Genomic DNA, 14,616 nt, shown 5'->3' on the forward strand with positions numbered 1-14,616 from the left:
TGCAGACCGTTCTCTCTCTCTCTCTCACACACACTCTCACACACACACACACACAATATATATATATATATATATATATATATATATATATATATTATCCAGGGGCCTGGCTTCAAGACAAACTGAGTCCCTGCTGAGGTCAGGATGAAGTTGCCATGGCTTGGTCTGTTATTGAATGGTTGATGTTTTGCTGCTTTTCCTGAAACATTTGGCATTGGGCGCTGTTAGTAGGATGTTAATGCCTGTGCTCTCTAAAGGAGGAGATTCCACCACGGGAAGAGTCATGAGGCGGACTTTGTAAGTACATATGATTGAAAACATGTTGTGTTCAATGAGGGATCTGACAAGTTGTCCAGCATGTCTGTGCACCATCCTCCTATCCAATGGACCTCCTCAATAGATACTGCTTCTTCTCAAGGTTAGGTGGAAAAGGACATACTCTCTTGATGTCCCATCCCAGCTAATCTATCTTCTAAGAGACTTGCAGTTGGTCAGTGAGTGTTTCGCTCCCAAAGTGGCACAGAAGTAATGCCTAAAAGCAAATGTCCTAGTTTTGGATTGCTGAAGTCAGGGTGGCCATGGAGATCTGTGGGCACAAGAGCTTTCCATGGTGAAACCAATGGCAGTAGGTCACTCCATCCTTCATAGTGCTATTCAGTTTCCAGCATGGGGACTGGTAGGGACAAAAAGGGAAAGCAGAAACAAGAATTGATTGGCAAGCAGGTACATTTGGAGGCACTCAGTGGCTATGCGCATCCTTGCTTCCCAGAAGCCCACAAAGGAAAGTGTTGGGTGATGAAGATCCTCTTCTGGAAGGAATCCAGTATCATTAATCTTTCCTGCAACCTGTTCCCCTTCTTCACACCGTGAGTGAGGTGGGCCCCACTGGATTCTCAAGTTGCTGACTGGAGTCCTGGTGGGAGGTCTTCGCTCTCTTTTACTTCATACGCTGTGTTGTAGATGGTGTTTTCCTTCTGCACATAGCTGGCATAGGGCTCTAGCTCATGCGGCTCATTGCTCTCCTAGTAAATCAAAGGCAGAAACTGAGCACCATGTTTGCTTGGGTGTCAAGTCCTTTCTGGACTTTTTAAAGTATGAACTGAGCAACATGTTTTCCCTCCCCCAGTTTTAAGAAACACTATGTCTACACTAGCAAAAACTTTGAAATGGCCATGCAAATGGCCATTTCGAAGTTTACCAATGAAGCGCTGAAGTACATATTCAGCGCCTCATTAGCATGCGGGCATCCGCGGCACTTCAAAATTGATGCGGCTCGTGCAGATGGGGCTCGTTTTCAAAAGGACCCTGCCTACTTCGAAGTCCCCTTATTCCCATCTGCTCATAGGAATAAGGGGACGTTGAAGTAGCCGGGGTCCTTTCGAAAAGGAGCCCGGTCTGGACGAGCCACGTGGCGGCAAGCCGCGTCAATTTCGACGTGCTGCAGCCGCCCGCATGATAACGAGGCGCTGAATATGTATTTCAGCGCTTTATTAGTAAACTTCAAAATGGCCATTTGCATGGCAATTTCAAAGTTTTTGGCTAGTGTAGACACGGCCAGGGAGCAGTGCTTCAACTGTCCATGGGTGTGGATGTAGGAATGGTAACAAGCTGATGCTATGAGAACAACAAGAAGTCCTGTGGCACCTTATAGACTAACAGATATTTTGGGGCATAAGCTTTCGTGGGCAAAGACCCGCTTCGTCAGATGCATATGGAAATGGTTGATGGCATGCCTACCTTACTGGTCTAGCCATCATGAGGCAGTGTGGTCTAGTGCCCAACACAATGGAGTGGGGCTCAAGAAAACTGGGATCTATGCCTAGTTCTGTCAATGGCCTGCCGAGGGAACTGGAAACTTTTACTTTACCTCTGTTTTCTGATCAACGCTTTGTGTCGTTGGACTGTTCAGTCTTTGGGAATTCCTTCTCACTATCTCTTTCTACAGTCCGTAGGAAAATGAGGCCCTGATCACAGTTTGTGCCCAGAGGTTCTATTGTAAACCAGTAATAAATAATAATAAACTGGGCTAAATCTTCAAAATAACATGAAGTTCCAATTTATGTTGGTAAGGTTTCCTGATGTAGCAGCAAGAACAATCAATAGTATTTTGGCGCCTAAGTGTCTAACTGCTTTTTGAAAATGAGACTTAGGCTCCTCACTCAAATGTTGCAACACTGGGTGCAGAAATGCCTAACACCTTTAAAAATCTCACTTGCTCAAAGTCACCACAGGAAGTCTGTGGTAGACAAGCAAATTGACAAGAACCCTTGGCTAGCACTCTAACCACTGACCCATTTTCTTTCTCCTGTCCTTAGTCAGCTCACCCCTACTGTACCATGATTGGATTGTAGTGGAGTTAACTCATGTTAAATTGTGGGTCTGACTCTTATTTTAGATATTTACCTTTTGGGCTATTCTGGCCGTAAAGGAATCATAAAGTTACATAATTACATAAATTTACATAAGTATGTAATTTACATAAAGGAGTCTGTAAATTACAGCTCTGGCCATTCAAAAAGAATGGTTAGTTTCCATTGTAAGTGTTATTCTTCGAGATATGTTGCTCATATCCATTTCATGTAGGTAGGTGTGCGCGCACAGTGTGCATGTGTCGTTGGAAGTGTTTCTCCTAGAAACACCTGCTGACCCAGCAGGGTTCCCCCCAGACTGGCGCTGGTGTATCAGCCCGTATATACCCCTGTTGGCTCCATCCCTCCTCAGTTCCCTCTTACTGGACTACTCCAATGAAGGGAGGTGGGTGGGATTGGGAATAGACATCAGCAACACATCTCGAAGAACAACAGTTACAGTGGTAAGTAACCATTGTTTCTTCTTTGAGTGCTTGCTCATGTCTATTCCATGTAGGTGACTCTAAAGCAGACCTCCCAGGAGCTGGGATCAAAATACTACCCCTTGAGTGAGCAGAGGACTGCCCTACCCAAAGCAGCAGCCTCCCTAGCCTGATGGGTCAGTGTATAATGGTTGGTAAAAGTACGGACAGATAACTAGGTGGCAGCTCTACAGAGGTTCAAAATGGGGTCCTGGGCCACAAAGACTGCTGAAGAAGCTTGTGCCCTTGTAGAGTGGGCCATGAGTGCAGGGGCTGGAACCCCTGCCAGGCTGTAACGTTCCTTACAGCCCCAGGAAGAAGGCCTCTGTGCTGATACCAGCTGACCCTTCATCTGCTCTGTGATGGCTACAAACAGCTGAGGGGACTTGTGAAAGGGCTTAGTTCTATCTAGATAAAAGGCCAAAGCCCTCCCTACAGCCATGGAATGGAGGGCCTGTTCCTTGCCTGACACATGAGGCTTTGGGTAAAAGACCAGCAAAAAATGTCTTGGGACATATGAAAATTCAGCACTACTTTAGGCAGGAAGTTTGGATCAGGGTGTAGCCTGACTTTGTCCCTGAAGAAAACAGTATATGGAGGATCTGTGGGAGGGCCCAAAGTTCAGAGACGTGCCTGGCCGAAGTAGTGGCCACCAAAAGGGAGACCTTGTGGGACAGGTAGAGTAATAAACATATCGCCAGGTGTTCAAAGGGTGGACCCATGATGTTCGAGAGGACCAGTTTAAGATCCCGCTGCAGGACAGGCTGATGCAGGTAAAGCTTGACAAGACCCCTGAAGAACCTATTGACCAGAGGGTCTGCAAAGAAGGGTTTCATCCCCTCCTCTCAGGTGGAAAGTGGAAATAGCCACCAGGTGGATCTTGACGGAGGAAGTGGACAACCCCTTAACTATAAGGTCCAAAAGGTCCTTTTGGCATCCCTATTCTTGGGGCTGCACCCGATTGCAACCTGCCTCTGCCTGTGATTAATGGCCTGAATGACCAGGGAACTGGAGGTGGGTTGGCGGAAAAAGCACTCATTTCTGTCCTGGGGGACAAAGTACCAGTGCTCAACCCTTTTGTCTGTTGCGGGGATAGAGGCCAGTGTCTGCCAGAGGGACTTGGACTGCTTGGCAGTTGTTTTGTTTATAGGGAGGGCCACCCAAAGGGGGCATCTGACGGTAGGACACCCTTGTTAGGTTGAATCCACTGACACCCTTTCATTTTGCGCACCCAGGCTTTGGGCTAACTGCTGTAGGAGGTCCTGATGTGTCCTTAAGTCCATGGACAGCATGGCAGGGAGGGTGTTGCCCAGAGCTTCATTGGGGGAAGAAGATGAGGACCTCTTCTGCCCTAAATCCCCCAGTGCCTCAGCCTGCAATAGGGCTTGAGAGACCATCAGAGAAGGATCCACCAGGGAGTGGGCCTCCTGACTTTCAGTCTCCACAGGGCAAGGAGAAAGCTGACCCAAAGGCAGCGAGTGGCTTGACATGGGCGAACGTGTCAGCAGGGTTGCCGACGGTGGTGCCCTTGACCCTGAAAAAACAGACTGATCTAGAAGGCCCCATGCCCTCGCTCTGGTACTAGGCCTAGGGGGTCCAGAAAAGCCACTGGGTGGGCCTCAAAGGCTGCAAAGGCCAAGTTGGCTGAAAATCCAGCTTGAGGTCGGATTGAGGCCCCCAATGGCATCACCCTGCCAAAGGGCTTCAGTGCCAAGAGCAATGGGAATGGTGCCGAAGAGTGCAACTGGTGCCGGGATCTTGACTTGGACCAACAGGGCCAGGTAGATTCTGCCTCAGAGTCCAATGAATAATCGGATGCCGCCCGTGGCGGCAGAGCACAGGTAGGGGCAGGCTGCGTTGTGATGGGTGCATGCCGAGCAATCGACTCTGGTTTCCCCCCGTGCTGATGGGGGAGCCAGAGGAGGCATCGCTCCACTGGACCTGGCTCAGCCAGGACTGGTCTTGGCATCAGAAAAGCTCTATGTGTAAAAGATGGGGCTGGTGCAGGGCACGAGCTGGGATGGAGGCAGCTGCCAGTGCTGACGCCGCCACCAAATGTGCGTGCTGACAGTGCTGTGAAAGCTGGTGCCAAGGAGGTCACCGATGCCTCCGGTGCTATTGGTGATGGACTCCTCTCAGCAGCATGGTGCCTCTTTGGGGTTGGTGCTGACATGTGCGCTGACCTGCAACTTGACCAGTGCCAACTTCATCATGGTCTTTTCCTGAGGCCGGACCTGTCAGGGAAGGCGGGGACAATAAAATGAAGTCCCTGGCAGCCCAAAGGGCCTTGGGAGTTGAAGGGTCTGGGAGAGTCCCTACTGGGCTGGGCAGCCCACCCAGGCTTAGGCTTTCCACTGGCTGACTGGGTCCAGGCTCGGCACCCAACCTGCTGCTACTCGATCTTCTCTTTTGCAGCACTGGAGACTGAGAGCAGTGCCGGGATCTGCGCAGCGCCAGGGAGGCGCGAGCAAGGCCTGGCGACCCATGTTGAGGCCAGCGCACTCTGCGGCAATGGTTCCAGGTCTGACACCATGTCAGGCGCAGGGCAGACTCCTTGAGGAGGATCTTAAGGTGTGACTGTTGTTCGTGCATTCTCCGTGGCTTAAAGGACTTACAAATTTTGCAGGCTTTGGACAGATGGGTCTCATCCAGGCACTTAAGACAAGTAGTGTGATGGTCACTACAGGGCATTGGTCTCTGGCAACTCCTACAGGGTTTGAAGCCCTGAGGGCCGGGCATGCCCCACCGTAAGCATAAAATGCCTGGCACAAGGACCTTCCCAGCCTTAACTACAACTGTTAACACTTAACAGATATCTACAGGTACTTAACAACTAAATAGCAAAGATGAGAGCTAGGTACACAGCTGCTGGAGAACACTTGCTGAGATCAAGAGCACGTTCCAATGTCCCTCAAGTCAGTAAGAAGAAACCGGAGGGGGTGGAGCCGGCAGGGGTATATATGGGTTGATACACTGGCATCGCTCCAGGGGCGCACCCTGCCCTCTCAACGGGTATTGCTAGGGGAAAAACTTCCAATGACACACGCACGCTGTGTGTACAACTACATGAAATGGACATGAGCAAGTGTTCAAAGAAGAACTTAGTGTCTTTTTCAGATTCACAATCTGTTTTCTTACATGACATCTTTCCTTTTATAGAATTTAGAAAAGAGTTGCTTCTCATTTAGAAAATAATAAGTTTGAAAACAACCCTACCCCCACCCAATCACTTTGCTGTAAAATCATTAGGTGTATCACAGCTGTGCTCAGCATAGCTCTTCCTGGCAAGATCAGGGAGAATTGTCAGAGTTGCAGCTTTCTGAATCACACAAATGCTAACAGAGAGAGAGCCATGCTAGTCTATATACTATCAAAACAAAAAAGCAGTCAAGTAGCACTTTAAAGACTAGCAAAATAATTTATTAGGTGAGCTTTCGGGGGACAGACCTACTTCTTCAGACCATAGCCATACCAGAACAGATTCAATATTTAAGGCACAGAGAACCAAAAGTAGTAATCAAGGTTGACAAATCAGAAAAAGAATGATCAAGATGAGCAAATCAGAAAGTAGAGGGGCAGAAGTGGGGGGGGAGGAGTCAAGAATTAGATTAAGCCAATTATGCAAAAGAGCCCCTATAATGACCCAGAAAATTCCCATCTCGGTTCAAACCACATGTTAATGTGTTGAATTTAAATATAAAAGAGAGCTCAGCAGCCACTCTTTCAAGACTGTTGTGAAAATTCCTCTTCAGTAAGATGCAAACTTTTAAGTTATTAACAGAATGGCCCACACAAATGCTAGTTTGAGTCCTGACTGTGGCAGTGTGCTACAGAGATGTGTTACTAGGCTGAATTTTGGTCTTTGGAATGCAGCTGGACTCTGTCCTGATTGTGTCAAACGACAGTTTGTGGAACACAACTGAGCTTGGAACAGTCAAAATCTGGCAATGTACCCTAATATAGAAAACTTTTCCAATTTACTTTGGAAGCACATTTCTCATTTAGTGACACCTTCACTTACGTCCTCTTCCTTACCTGCATGCTGTGTGTGGGAGTAGTCTCAGGGCGTTTGGATTTACAACAAATTCTGTGGAAGGGGAAAGAGGAAAAAAAGACAGTGTGTGTCAGGTTGGGCCCCTGAGACCACGCATCTTGCTTTTGAGAGAGTTATAATCCACAACTAGTTAACCACTTCTTCCTCAAGCCATCAGGAAAGAGGCAAAAGATCATCCCTCAGATCTTTCAGTAGGTGGCTTTGACTCTCATAGTTTGATCTTCTGACCTGACCTTTGTGAAGCCTCTACTTCTGCCTGTGGGAGCCCCGAGACCATCAGGAAGCAGACTAGTGGAGACAAGGTCCTCTAGATCGTGACTTCTCAAACTGGGAGGGTGTGAAGAAATTCCGGGGGGGGGGGGGGGGAGTGTGAGGTGACCCAGCCCCCCCCACATCATTCTTCTCACCCAAAGAAAGAGCTGGCCTTTGCTTCTGCCTCTCAGCCCCTGCCAGTTTACGTGGATGACCTGGCACAGCTGCTATAAGAACCAGGCAGCTGGACAAGACCCATGTGGAGCTAGCTGCCTCCTGAAAAGGTGATTGAATGTGGGTTGGAGGAGGGGGAGGAAGATGGGGTTAGATGGGGACCTGGGGATGGGGTAAGAGCAGGGGCTAGTGGTGCCTGGCTTTGTAGGAGAGGAGGGGTTCAGGCGGGTGGCTTGGGGAGGCAGTTGTGCGGCTGGCCCTGGCAGCATGGCATGGCTTGGGCTGGTGGGCAGGCAGCTGGCGCATGGCTGGGATGAGTGGCTGGTGGGCAGGCAGATGGTCCCGACAGTGTGGGGTTCGGATGTGGGGCAGGTGGGTAGCTGAGGTGGGTGGCTCTGGCAGCGCAGATCTCAGGTGGGTGGGTGGCTTGCGTGAGCAGCTCTGGAGGCTGGTATGCAGCTCAGGCACCCACAAGAGACCAAGAAAAGCTATTTGTGCTTAATTTTAATTTTAAATAACATTTTATGTCAAATTTTTGTGTTTATTTTAAATTATGATTTGAATATTTTGTTAAAGGGGGGTTGGATAATGGTAAAAGAAGATGTGGCAAGGTGTGAGGGTTTCTCAAAAATCAAAAGGGGGGATGTGATGCCAAAAAGTCTGGGAACCACTGCTCTAGATGGATGAAAGCTTTGCCCTGAGTCAGCTATATTCTACATGAACTAATCCACATGGGGGGGAGAAAGACAACCTGGGTAGGTCTACACAGCAAAGTTATTTCTAAAGAACAGCTGTTGTTTCAAAATAACTATCCTAGAGTCTACACAATGCAAACACTATTTTGAAATAATTTCAAAAATGCCAAGCCTGATTCTACAAGGAATAACTCCTATTTCTAAATCAGCCATAGTGCGTCCAATGGCTCTATTTCAAAATAGGCTCCATTGTGTGTAGACAGTGCGATTTTGAAATGGATTTTTGTGTGCAGCTGTTTTATTTTGAAATAAGCTCTTCCAGAATATCTTATTTTGAAATAAGGCTGCTGCGTAGACATACCCCTCAGGCTAAGCAGCTGGATCTTGGACTAGTGGAGAAGAGGACCTAAATGAGATGTTCTCCTTGGATACAAAGAACGCCCCTGTTACAATTGGCTATATAGTAGTTCCATACAGTGCTCTCTGTTGTTTTACCCCATAGATGCATCTCTCTGACTTGTTTAAGCGATGGCTGATGGAACTGAAATGCAGCACCAGCCAGCAGTGTTCCTCACCCAACAAGGATTCTGCTGCTTGATGCAGCTTTTCTAACACGACTGGACAATCCTGCTCCATCCTCTGGAGCTGGGTAACATCTCATTGGTAGGGAAACTAATCCTCCAAAGTGCTGGCTTAGAGATCAGACTGAGACGTTCTGTAGTATGCAGAAACAACTTTTACTCTGCTGGCTGTCTATATCGACAGAACAGTGTTCTCTGGGCAGAGGAGGTTTCTTTTGGGTCCCCTACTTTCCCCCTCCACCATTGTATCATTCACTGATACACATTTTGTCTCTGTGCTGCATTATGCCACATCCTGCGTGAATGTGACAGAATCAAAGAGGCTTAGATGTCATCTGATCTCTTCCGCTCCACTCTTGATAAACTGATTCCTTAACGTCATATTATACATACCTGCCAGGGTGGAGCTTATACAGGAAAATGAAAGCCAGAATGAAGACGATGCCCAGGAGACCAGCAGAGATGCTAGCATACACAAGAATCTTGATTCCACTTCCTAATAAGAAAGAGTGACAATTTTCTAGAGAAAATCACTACTTCAGTTATATTTCTTCACTGTTCAGTTCCTTTATTGTGCTCCCGAGGCTCACAACGTGCTTTGAACATTCACTAAACCGCACAGCCTGTCTCTAAAATAAATATTGTCCTCACTTGACAAAAGAGAAACTGAGGTAAAGAGGACAATAGCTTGTCGAGGGTCATGCCTGGAGATTTCAGTCTGGAAATGGAACTCGTACCACTCAGTGGCCAATCATGCATGCTAACCACGGGATCACATTGCTCTGGAGGATTCTGCGTGTCTCACCATTCATGTTATCTTTTTTATCACTTCAGAGCAACAGAGCCAGGCAGATGAATAAAACAATTCAGATAACAGCCATTTACCATTCAGATTATAAGACTGTTAGTCGTTTTCTGGTGGCCAGACACTAGACTGTGATTCCCTCCCCTCCTCCTTTCTCAGTCCTGGTGGCGGGATTCATATTTGCATCCAAGCACATTTTATTTATGTTCCTCTTTCAGTTGAACATCTCGTCAATACAAACGTGAGGACTGTGACACAGGTCCCATCAAGGCCTTTCCACTCCCAATATAATACCACAACCCTGACCTAGAGGGCCCACCTCCAGGGAGGGAGTCAGGTAACTGAGCATTCATGGCACAAGTCATGATATCACATATATCACTGACTCTTGGTCACTGGAGGGCCAAATGTGACCTGGTGACTGTGATAGGCTCCATAGCCATTGAACAGTCCTCCAATGGACCCAGTCCCCCTGGTTAGACATTTGTATGGAAAGGAGATGAGGAAAGAGAACCGCTTCAGTCTTAAACAGTAGAGAGTATTTCTGTCGCTGTTACGGATTTCCCTCTCTGGGCATGTTATGAAGCACAGTGGAATGGTTAGCTGGTGGGCAGGCAGCTGGTCCCGACAGTGTGGGGTTCAGGTGTGGTTATCTGAACTTGTCAGGTCTCTGCCACACTCTCACCAGTTGCACTAATGTTTGTGGGAGCTAGAGAACAGAGGAGCACGTTGATTTATCAGTTACGAATGAGGATGAAACAGGGAAAAGAGATGCGTAGTTACCTGATAGGCATGACTGGCTGGTGTTCCCAGTCGGATGAGAGACCAAGCACGTTGCACTAATCTCTTTAGGGCTATACGTACTGAGCACAGTCACTGTCCCATTTGTGTGATTTTCAGTCTCAGCCCTGGGATCTCCGCTGGGGTCCCAAGAGACTTGTGCAGCTGGTTTCCCAGCAGCTGCCTTGCATATAGCACTCCCATTATTGCCACATGTCAAGGTCACTTCAGGAGCGACTGCAGGACAAGAGAAAGGGAAAAGAATTGAAGTTAGTTTGCTGCATGTGGGATGGCAACTTCCTCATTGCTATATCAGAAGAACAGAAGAAATAGGCAAATGGGAGTGAAGATAGTATTGCAATAAATAGCAAACTCCTGCTACAGCAAAATATATTTAAGGTGGACTCCTCAAGGATCTTGAAAAAGGGGTTACCCTTAGATGAGAGAGTGAGTGAAAACTGTAGGTGTACCATTTGGACTATCATCAATAATACTCTGAGACTTGGCTTTGGGGAAATGAAATACCTTCTCCTCACATCCCGATTTATCAGTTTGAGGCACATATGTTCTCATACTCCATTTGTTGTCAAGTTGGAACATGACCAAAGAAAAGAACCTAATTTCACTTCAGAACTAGAGAATGTTGAGGGATTAAAGTGGCAACTAGGCAAATAACGGAGAGGAGGAATGCTGGGGAGCACAATAAGCAAAGCTGCATTCCTGTAGGCCCTTTCCTTAAACTGTTTTGACTGACTCTGTTTCCCAGTTCCACCCCATCAACTGAATGGCTGGGACCCGGAGCTCATGTGTTACCCAGGTTCCACTGTATTGTCTCAGCATCATCATGACTCCTAATCCTAACAATCTCATATCTCACCCATTCACATCAGTTTTCTCAGGGATGATGCACAGAGATGGGCCTGAATCTAAAACCCCATATCCAAAACATTCAGCTCTGGATCCTGACCTACATTTTGTCATCATCTGCTGATTTCCCGGAGTAGTTAGCACAGAGGTTTGCACATATTTCCTACCTGTGGCGTGTCTTTGTCTCTCTCTTCCCCTCTAACATTGTTTATGTTTAAGGGACCATCAGAATCTTTGTTGTTTTTGCTGAAACAGAATAGCATGCCTACATTTTTGAAACCTGTCTTCCCCTCTGCTTTAATTGATTTTTGCAGTCATAAATTCTTGTGGTTATAAGATTTAATATAGTCATTCCAAAATTATTGGGCAGCTTTCAGTATTCTGATTTAGTTATTGCCCTAATCTCAGATGGGTCACCACGGTCATCCTCCATTGTGCACAAGATAATGCACTATTGATATTCCTAGCAAATAGCCTCTTTACCCTTGTGGCAGCGACACTGCAGGGATAGGGAAGGAGGAACTGAATGTCCTCCTGAATGGAGGTTGGTAATAGGCTCTGTTAGCCTTTTACTTGTAGCTCATTAATTCTAAACCAGATCAGGTTTGCAGTAATTGAAAGTCATAGCTATTTGCTATATATGAATTGAACTGACCACTATCCTCTTGTAACAGACTTGATTTACACTTGCCACTGGTTATCCAGTCTCAGGAGAGAGACAAAGGAACAATAGGAACAGGACTGTACTTATCCTTATTCCTAAAAATGGGCTTCAGTCTCAGTAAGTAGGATTTAAGGTGCATCAACTTGTTTGTTATGCATGTTCTGTGGAGAGAGGATTTCGGCCTCCAAAGCTGTCACGCTGGAATTTCTCACAAGCACTAAGGCCCAGATCTTCAAAGGTACTTAGGCTCCTAAAATCCATTGACATCAGTAGAAGTTGGGAGTGTAAATTATTTCAGGGTCTGGGCCCCAATAAGCTTTCTGAAAGTAATTTCATGGAGGAATGACTTGGGCTGGGAGTGTTTTGTAAAGAAGCCCCTCTGCCAAAGAGCCAAAGGTTGAAGTTATCATTCAGCAGAAAAATAGCTCCTGGGCAACTGTTCCAGCAGTAAAAGCCGGGGGAAGGTTTGTAGACAGAAAGGAGGAACAGAATTTAAAGAAACTGGGCTGGAGGAGAAACCAGAATGAATTCATCTTAGGGCATTAACTTAGCAGGCGTCTTAAACTCAAGTTTTTTGAGTTCTCTGGGCCTGTGTCCTCTGATCCTGTAGACCGGCAGTTTGCAAACAGCGGGCCACAGCTCCCTTTTAATGGTGCCAGCAGGGCTGGCTTAGACTTGCTGGGCCCGAGGCTGATGGCTGGGCCCCACTGCCCAGAGCCAAAGCCAAAGCCTGAGGGCTTCAGTCCCGGGTGGCAGAACTGAGGTTGCAAAACCCTTGCCTGGGGATAAAGCTCTTGAGCTTCAGCTTTTCCCTCCCTGCCCAGAGTGGTGGGGCTCAGACTTTGGCCCCACCTCCACCTGGAGTGGTGGGGGCTGTGCAGGCTTAGGCTTCAGTTCCCTCTCCTTGGGGCTGTGAAGCAATTTTTGTTGTCAGAAGTGGGTCACGGCTCATTGAAGTGGTTTGTGGTACAAGGACGTTGGAGAACCCCACTGAAAACAATTGAGCATGTTACAGCCTGTTACTTACCTAATACAGTCAGGGTGTAGTTTTGATAGAAAGTTCCATCAATGTTTGCAGTTTCACAGGTATAACTTCCCTCATGTGTGAGATTCACTTCCGGTATCTGAAGTGCATAGGTCTTATTAGGGTTAAATTTCAAATCAATTCTCTCACTGCAGTTTTTGTATCTCCGATTCCAATCAGTTCTGTATGCCAATGTACAGTGATTGCCAGTCCTTAATCTTATCTTCCATATTACTGATACAAGATTCTCACTTGAAGTGTTAAAACAGTTCAGACTGATGCTGAGACCAGCTCTTCCATGGATGTCTGGAAAAAGATGCAGGAAGAGAATACTTGAAAAGGTCACCTAGACTGTCATTACTGTATAAGCTTAGAGCCCTGTTTCAATAAGGGGTAAGGACCCTAGTATTATATGATATTCCGTTGTAAAATCCCACTTCTGCAGATACTAGACTCGTCTCATTAACAGTGACAGATAACCAGACATTTGGCTTTGTCACCAATCCATAGGATTAACGTCTCTACTCCCACACTCCACAGAACTCCTCCCTCTTGGAGTCACTGCCAAGGTTCAGTATAAAGACAATATTTTGAACTGGAGCCTGACTCAGGGCACAGCTATTCTGGAGATGTTCCTGCAGTCATTTTTCTTTTTTTCTTCTTGATTTGTCCGCAATCATGAGGAAAATGAATGGTGGGGAGGGAGTAACATTACCAGTATCTCTGTTCTGTAGTGCCTTTAAGGGAAGCACAAATCAGGAAAAGTTGACATTTCTTAGCCACTTCCTGATGCTTCATTCACAAAGGGAGTTCCATTCCATCTTGGAATAGCTGGAACTCATCAGGATCAGAAATCCTTGCAGGAACTACATGCTAAGGCTTGGTCTGCGTGTAAATCGTGTGTGGGGTACCTACATCAAGTAAGGGTGGGATTTTTTTTTTTACCAACATAGCTATGCCAGTATCAGCCCTAGTATAGGTGCAGTTATCCTGGAGAAGCAGTCCAACTTTGAAAGCGGGATCTGTTTGACATATCTTTCTTCCTCTGCCCTCCTGTGACCAAATTCTGCCCTATGACACTGAAGTAAAACTGAACAAGCACCTTTGATTTTAGTGGCATTAAGTCAGATTTACATTGATGTTACTGAGAGACAAATTTGAATGTGTGTATTGGATATTTATGTGGTCACAGCTGTGACAGGAATGTGTTTCTATTCCTGTTTTACCTAGAGGGCCCAGACACATACTGGAGGCTGAATTGGAGCCTATTCTGCCTTGCTGAGCATTGACTCCTAATTAAGTTCCAATGAAATACCATCACGGGTGGAGTAAGAGGAACAAAGAACCCAGCTGCATTTTCAGATCCTGGGTAAAGTTTGTAGAGCTGACAGTTAGAAAAATCTTTTGACTAATAAATTAAGCAATTTGTCCTGCAATTGCTGAGAACCAGTAGGAAACTCACCTCCCCCATCTCCTGTTAGTTACTATTCTGGATACCAAATCCACATGAAGTTAGTACAACTAATTCTCATGACTAAATCCTCCACATCAGTATTAAATAACATAGGATGTATTAGACTATAAATATTATGTCCACATGAGTCCAACACAAAAACTTCTGCTGATTAAAAAGACAATTCCAACTTGTTTAGGTCCCTAAAATTACCCCCTTTTGCTGTATTTACTGCGTCACAGAAATTGAAACTTTTATTCTGGATCCTCCATGAGCTACATAATATTTAGGCCTTATTTACATTTATTTCTTGGTAAATTTCATTCTTGTGCACTACCACCAAAAGTAACAGCATGTGAGCGCTAGTACAAATGGGCACTAGGCATATGTTTTCCACTTTGTCATTTAATCCTGATCAGAGCAGGAATAAGAGCTGG

At 46.3% G+C, this 14,616-nt stretch overlaps 1 protein-coding gene across 1 annotated transcript in view; it reads right to left on the minus strand.

Annotated features, from left to right (window-relative positions):
- Nucleotides 1-326: 326 nt before the first annotated feature.
- CD200R1 (CD200 receptor 1) overlaps nt 327-14,616 on the minus strand; it is a 30,480-nt gene continuing 16,190 nt past the window's right edge. The window contains exons 2-6 of the mRNA XM_074983551.1: nt 12,730-13,032; nt 10,175-10,408; nt 8,980-9,082; nt 6,866-6,917; nt 327-1,022 (exon numbers count right to left, since the gene is read on the minus strand). Of these exons, the coding sequence (XP_074839652.1) occupies nt 894-1,022; nt 6,866-6,917; nt 8,980-9,082; nt 10,175-10,408; nt 12,730-13,032 (821 nt within the window). The 3' untranslated portion in view covers nt 327-893. The remainder of the gene's footprint in view (nt 1,023-6,865; nt 6,918-8,979; nt 9,083-10,174; nt 10,409-12,729; nt 13,033-14,616) is intronic.

The sequence above is a fragment of the Carettochelys insculpta genome, chromosome 1 (genome assembly GCF_033958435.1).
Source record: "Carettochelys insculpta isolate YL-2023 chromosome 1, ASM3395843v1, whole genome shotgun sequence".
Lineage (NCBI taxonomy): Eukaryota > Metazoa > Chordata > Testudines > Carettochelyidae > Carettochelys > Carettochelys insculpta.